Below are 6,810 nucleotides of genomic sequence, written 5' to 3'. Positions count from 1 at the left end.
ATAAGGCGGGTCGTAATGAAAGCACCATATCTAGTATCATGTATGCCAACTAAACAATTTTGATGAGGTGGCATAGAATTAAATAAAAAAAAAGAGGGTTGAGTATCATATCATAATACCGTATCATATTAAATGTTGTGCTAGTATGTGTTATGCATGGCAATAAATGACATATCCTATGATACTATGCATTACGGGTGTAGTATCATACACTAGTATCATATGCATGATACTAGTATATGATACTCTCCATTACAACCAGCCTAACCGGACACACCATAATTTCACCATCATATTTAGCTTATATATATTTAGCTTATATATGCGGGCTATAAAAAGGACAAGTAACGACCAAACAGACCGGACCCACCATATATTTCACCAAATCCCGCTCCCCTAAGCTTGCCGGACAAGCCCCACTTTTCTTCTCCACTCACCTCCCTCGTCCACGCCGGCTCTCACCTAGCTTTGCTTGCCATCCTAGCTCACCGACCCCTCCAATCTAGATTTTCCAATTCATAGGCCAGGCCAAGAGAATCTTTTAAATTAAACAGTAGAAACATAGGCCTGTCTTATTACAACACCGACAAGAACTTATTCATCATATATGTCTTTAGTAGGACACGATATACGTGTCATTCATCAGCTCTCTATGGCAACACCATTCACCACGGTCTCCATCGGCCCAGGCTTATTGCTACCACCCACAGCGATCGTGTCCTGCTCGTAGGCTGAGAGATGGACTCCAAGCGCTGCTCTCCCAGAGGGGTCCAGGTTCCCAGACCACTGCGCGTCCCACTCTATTGCCTTGGCTGTGCTGCACGCCACGCTTGGCCCGCCTGGCACCGTGAGGATCGCCGAGCTCTGAAACAAGGTCAAGCAACCAACATTGCTTCCATTAAACATTGCTCCAATGGTATTGAAGTTAAGGTATCTATTTCATTCCTTTACGCAAAAGGATAATGTCCATGTTGCTCAACATTTCTTTTGTATTTACTCACTCACCTGGGGGAAGTACCTCTCGAAGATCATCCTGTAATAGTAGGCCTCTTTAGTTGTTGGGGTGTTGTGTGGGTAGATGAACTTTGCATTGGACATCATCTTATCACTCACCTGCAGTCAGTGATTTCATTTCATATCAGTTAGATATTGCAATCACATACTCGTATCGAGGAACGTACGTATTAGTTTTACCAAAACTAATTAACATGGAAAATATTTGTTTATTTACATTTGATGCTGCATGATCCTTAAGGCCATCAATCCAGCTATACCCAACACCATCACTAAACTGCTCCTTCTGCCTGTACAGAATGTGCTACATAGATCACACAGAAGAACGTGTTAATAACTCCACTACTCCAGCTGGATCTGACTGTTGAGTCGAAAAATGTTACCTTCGGCAAGAAGGGTTTCTCCTCATCGTCGAACGCTTTCCTCAGTATCCATTTTTCAATTCTTCCAAGATCAGGCCGGATCTGTGTGATTAAATTTAGAAAACAATGCAGTGCACTCCCATTCTTGTGAAATATTTTGTTCTTACCATCTTCCATTCAGGATCTATGCTCATAGCCTCATCGATGAACTCCTTGTCCAAGAATGGCACACGAACCTCAAGGCCCCATGCAGATGTTGCTTTATTGGCCCTCAAGCAATCGTACTGATGGAGAGCTTTGATCTGCAAAACAAATCATGTTAGAGCAGAGTGTTATGTGTCCTATATATTGTTTCTGCTCCTGTGAAATGTTTGTATTTTAAAGACCTTCCGACATGTTTCTTGGTGGAACTCCTCCTTGTTGGGGGCCTTGTGGAAATACAAGTACCCCCCGAAGATTTCATCAGCACCCTCACCAGAGATGACCATCTTGACACCAAGCGCCTTGATCTTGCGTGACATCTGGAACATTAGTGTGCTTGCCCTGATCGTCGTGACATCATATGTTTCAATGTGATATATCACGTCTTCAATTGCATCGATGCCGTCCTACAGCAATTTGTGCAACTAAAATAAGTGATTGTGTACAAATAAGATAGGATCGTTATACTTCTTAGTGGTACTACTACCGTACCTGAACTGTGAAGTTGAACTCATGGTGCACCGTACCCAGGTGATCCGCGACCTCCTTTGCAGCCTTGAGATCCGGTGATCCCTACAATATAAATTGAGATAACAGCATGGATTCAAGTTCTATTACTCCGAAACTTCAATAAACGTGTACATGTTCCTTTCAATTTCACACCTCAAGCCCAACACAGAAGGAGTGGAGCCTAGTTCCCCAGCGCTTTGCAGCCTTCGTCCCTGCGAAATGACGGGCTGCGACGGCTGCCACCAGTGATGAGTCGAGGCCACCAGAGAGGAGGACACCGAATGGAACATCTGTCATGAGCCTCTTGATGACAGCCTGAATGAAGAACATGAAGAATCATGGCCATGAGTCCGAAATTTTATTACATCTCTGTTTTTCAAAGATACTAGATGATGGTTAGTTGAGGCCGTTACAGTTTGCGACCTTTTCAAATGCCGATCTGAGACGTAGTGGGTCATAGGGAACCGAGGGGATGACCTCAGAGAACCAAGGAGGGTTATACCATCTCTTGAAGCACTTTTCTTTGCTGGAGTAAAGATTACCAGGTGGGAAGATCTCGAAGTGCTCACAATCATCGTTTAGTCCTTTCATCTCCGAAGATATCCACACTGAACCTGACAATTTTTCAGAGACGTGCATGTTTAGAAACGCAGTGCAAATGATATAGGTTTGTTTCATGAAAAGATTCCTCAAGCACTTTTGAGAGTGTTATACCATCGATTCCCCAGCCAATGTAGAGAGGCGTGACACCAATGGCATCACGAGCAGCAATGAAGCTGTGATCTCGTGCGTCAAGCAACACGAACGAGAAAACACCATCCAACATGTCAATGAAGCTTTCTCCATGTTCCTCATACTACATATCAAAAGGGAGAAAGTAGTCAGGTCATGACAAAAAATAAGAATTCACTTAAGGGTTGTGCCTATTTCTTTTTAGTCGTGCAAGGATCTCAAAATGGGACTCTAGCTCGAGTATGCATGCACTCACATGAATAGTGAAATTCGGAAAAATAGCAAAATAAATAAAAGAAGCTAATTTTTTTAAGCAAAATGGTCGAGTGCTCTACACCCGTGTCCACTGGCGGAGGACCCCTATGGGCAAGGTGTGGCAGCCGCCACACCTTGAATTGGAGCAAAAAGTATTTTATGCCTATGGTTAATTCGTTATTGCTGCTGGTTGTAATCTCTCCTGCAAAAAAAAAACCGCTAGCATCGGCACACGCTCGCTGATTCGAGCCATGCACGCCTAGACGAAGTGCAGCCCATAGTGTGGGCCTTCGGCCACAAACTCATCAGGGCTTAGCCTCCAGCACCCAGACACAAACCGAGACCACATATAAAACAAGAGTCGAAGACGCAGACCACAACCTAGGACGTGTCTCAATTGGGTTTGTTTAAGCTAATACATACATGGTCTAGTGTTCTACACCCATGTCAATTTTCACAAAGAAATCACACCCGTGGTAGGGGTGGACCAAAAGCTCGTACCTCACGAGCTTAATGAATGCTCAGTGGCTCAGTTCATTAAACTCATAGCTAATCATTACTAGTTTCAACTTGTTAAACTTAATGAGTTTAATGAGGAGATTAAATTTAATGAGCTTAACAAGTTCCACGAGCAGCTCATTAATACAAGACAACCCATATTCTTATGTTAAGTGGCCACATTTCATGGCACATCAATCCATCAATTCCATCTAATCGACCCAACTCAACCCATCGAAGACAAGAACTAGCGTATTTCATCATGTGGTGATCATCTTCCTGCATTAGAAGTACACTGTGAATACATCGTAACTGGAGCAAAAGGGTTTATTCATTTGAAGTACTTTCGAGCTTAATGTGCTTCAAACGAACATAGTCAATCATAGTTTTCTTGTTAAGGTTAACGAGTTTAATGAGCCGAGCATTTTCAAACCATTTAGGTCAACTACTTTTTTTCTTTGTCGCCCTGTACAAAATGGATGCCATTTTTTCATGAAAATCAAGTGGATAGAACACTCGAACATATTTGTTCAACCAGATTTAGAAATATTTAATTTTCTGTGAAATTTTTCTAAATCTTACTGATTATTTGGGTACATGTGTAACCATGTCCACCGATGTATGTTCGAGGAGATCTTCTTTTTTATAAATCTTTGATTCGACAGATGAGGACATATAGAGATACAATGATCTACTTAACTTTAATACCGCTGATTAATATACCAAGCCACAAATATGGACATATAGATATTACACCTTCGCTTCCGTAGAACACCCCCCCCCCCCCCCCCCCTCACAAAAAGTAGAAGGGAACATATATCCACCTCGTATTGTGAACTATAGACCGCCGTACGTATCTTACATTGTATCCACCTCGTATTGTATATGTATAACATCTTGTAGTGTACAATACGAGATGGGTATATGTTGTTCCTTCTACGTTTTGTGGAGGGGGTCTACCGAAGCACACCTCGAGAGATTATCTGGAGTATATTTGTCTTGTCTTCTACCCTCTTCTTTTCTAAATACTCCCTCCGGAGGTAGTATATCTCTTTTTAGAAATTTTACTATGGATTACATATGAATTACTATACCCTAAAATACTCGTATGTAATTAATACTGAAATTACTAAAATTTATATACATTTAGAAAAGGGAGTATGTTTATATATATTTATATACATTCGTTATTCATACTGAAATTACTAAAAGGGAACAGAGGGAGTAGAATTTACGGATTCACCATACTTAGTGTTTAACAAACATGTTCTAAATTTGTGGATTGTAATTCTGTGGTTTAATATATCAAGCAGGAGAAGAATGCTGGTGTGTGGTGGGTGACTGACCAGATGGGCGATGACCTCGCAGTCACTTCCGGTCCGGAACCTGTGGCCGGGGAGCCGTTCCCGGAGCTCCTCATGGTTGTAGATCTCCCCGTTGACGGCAACAGCAACGGACTTGTCCTCGTTGTAGAGCGGCTGGTCGCCGGAGGCCGGGTCGATGATGGCGAGGCGCTGGTGGCAGAGGTAGTTGTCGGCGACCTGGTGCAGGCCGCTCCAGTCCGGGCCGCGGTGCTTGAGCCTGCGCGAGAGCTCGAGCACATGCACCCTCTTCCCCTGCGACTCATCGCCGCACCCCAGCACCGCCAGTATGCCGCACATGATATGCTCAGACTGCTATGCTTTCCTCTGCTTCGCTGGATATCGTCGTCGTCGATCGTTGTCTACAGCCAACACCGAGGTACGTAGTCGATCTGAATTGTGCATGAAGCTGTGCAGCAAAGGCTTGGCTCTACTTGTAGGTAGATTAGATAGATAGATGCCTCATGCCTGGCCGGAGATGGCGTGCTACACGTCGTACATGCACGGCCTCGTCGGATTTTCTTGTGGCCACCGCACCACATCAGGCCATGGCTTCGTTTGTCCACTTCTACCATCATCCGTCGGCACCTTGCTTGCATGCGTGCGTTTCTTCCTGTTACATGTCCATGCATGTACTCCACGTGTTTCTCTTCTCGCATCATCCATTAGCAGCTAGCGGTATCGAATCAATCCTCGACGCTTTCTATTTTTAGAAAACAGCCTCCGGTTTTAAATTAGGTAGATAACGACCCGCTCGTTGTTTTGAACTTTTTTAGTAATGAATAAAATGGTGTGTGAGAATAGCACCGCACCTTTTTCAGCCTAGAAGTGTGAAGTTAGGACGGTGTACTCCTGCCCGGAGTTTCAATCGTAGACTTAACATTGATGTTTGTATTTTCCTACGTTTATTTTACATTTTTTATAAAGATGTATGTTCATTAGAAGGAGATGTTTTTATCGATTATATAAAAAAATAACGTCCATACGTGTGGACGTTTGCAAATCGCCCTAATATATGGATCTGCGTTCGTTTTGTGCTTTACATTAATCTTAGAATTTTTTGGCATTTTTTTGTATCACGTAGGACTGAGCTGGTGTGTGGGGTTTAACCACTTCGCTCACACGCCCACTTCTATCTCAAGAGAAACCTTTTTGATTTCCGGCTTAATTTTTTTTATCTTCTAATTAAAAAATTCAGTTAAAAATTTATTTTCATCATTAAATCCGTTCCGACGAGATCTTCAAAACTAAATTCCATGTTAATATATTTTGATGATTTTTTTTTGCAACAATTGTCATGATGTTACACTGTAGTTACCGTAGTGTTTACATTACAATTGCCATGTCATATTGTATCTATTTGTTTTCTAGATTTAAAGCTATGTTATATTTTCAACTATTTTTACGGTGATTTTTAGTAATTAACTACAATAAATTTATTGCATGGCTCATGACAATTTTTACTAATCCATCACGGTAAATTTAGTTTGTAGATCATGGCATTTTTGAATTTTGACCATGCTCGATGAATATTTTTTGACCAAAAATTGTCATGATGTTTACACTGTAGTTGTCATAGTGTTTACTAAAGTTACAATGACATGTTTTATCTATTTTTTTTCTAGATTTAGAGCTACCGCTACAATTTTTTAACTACTTTTTACGGCAATTTTTATTAATTAATCATTTTGATTTTAGTTTATGATTCATGGCAAGTTTAGTTTTTTAATTCTCTGTTTTATAATAGGTTAAAATTTAATTTTAAATGTAGAAAAAAATAGCTGAAACATATCATGGCAACTACAGTGCATGGCAACTGTTGTCCGATTTTTTTCCATCGAAACATATTAATATGAGATCTAGTTTCGAAAATCCCA

The 6,810-nt window shown here is 41.4% G+C and overlaps 1 protein-coding gene across 1 annotated transcript; it reads right to left on the bottom strand.

Annotated features, from left to right (window-relative positions):
• Window positions 1-515: 515 nt before the first annotated feature.
• LOC123442710 (asparagine synthetase [glutamine-hydrolyzing]-like) lies at window positions 516-5,433 on the bottom strand. Its single transcript, XM_045118829.1, has 11 exons — window positions 4,919-5,433; window positions 2,802-2,943; window positions 2,511-2,701; window positions 2,241-2,402; window positions 2,070-2,150; window positions 1,763-1,984; window positions 1,544-1,678; window positions 1,398-1,478; window positions 1,232-1,318; window positions 1,006-1,113; window positions 516-864 (listed from the first exon to the last, which is right to left on the bottom strand). The coding sequence occupies exons 1-11, from the start codon at window positions 5,231-5,233 to the stop codon at window positions 643-645; spliced, it is 1,746 nt and encodes a 581-aa protein (XP_044974764.1). The 5' UTR covers window positions 5,234-5,433; the 3' UTR covers window positions 516-642.
• Between the last annotated feature and the right edge of the window lie 1,377 nt (window positions 5,434-6,810).

Source organism: Hordeum vulgare, chromosome 3H, assembly GCF_904849725.1.
Source record: "Hordeum vulgare subsp. vulgare chromosome 3H, MorexV3_pseudomolecules_assembly, whole genome shotgun sequence".
In the NCBI taxonomy this organism is placed as follows: domain Eukaryota; kingdom Viridiplantae; phylum Streptophyta; class Magnoliopsida; order Poales; family Poaceae; genus Hordeum; species Hordeum vulgare.
This window is presented reverse-complemented; position numbering and strand designations above follow the sequence as displayed.

Excerpts from the sequence above, each read along its gene's own strand:
- LOC123442710 (XM_045118829.1), bottom strand. The coding sequence starts at position 5,233 with ATGTGCGGCATACTGGCGGTGCTGGGGTGCGGCGATGAGTCGCAGGGG. Across the intron at positions 1,679-1,762 it reads ACCAAGAAACATGTCGGAAG|ATCAAAGCTCTCCATCAGTA; the intron begins GTCTTTAAAATA and ends TTTGTTTTGCAG. Across the intron at positions 1,319-1,397 it reads AGAAACCCTTCTTGCCGAAG|CACATTCTGTACAGGCAGAA; the intron begins GTAACATTTTTC and ends TGATCTATGTAG.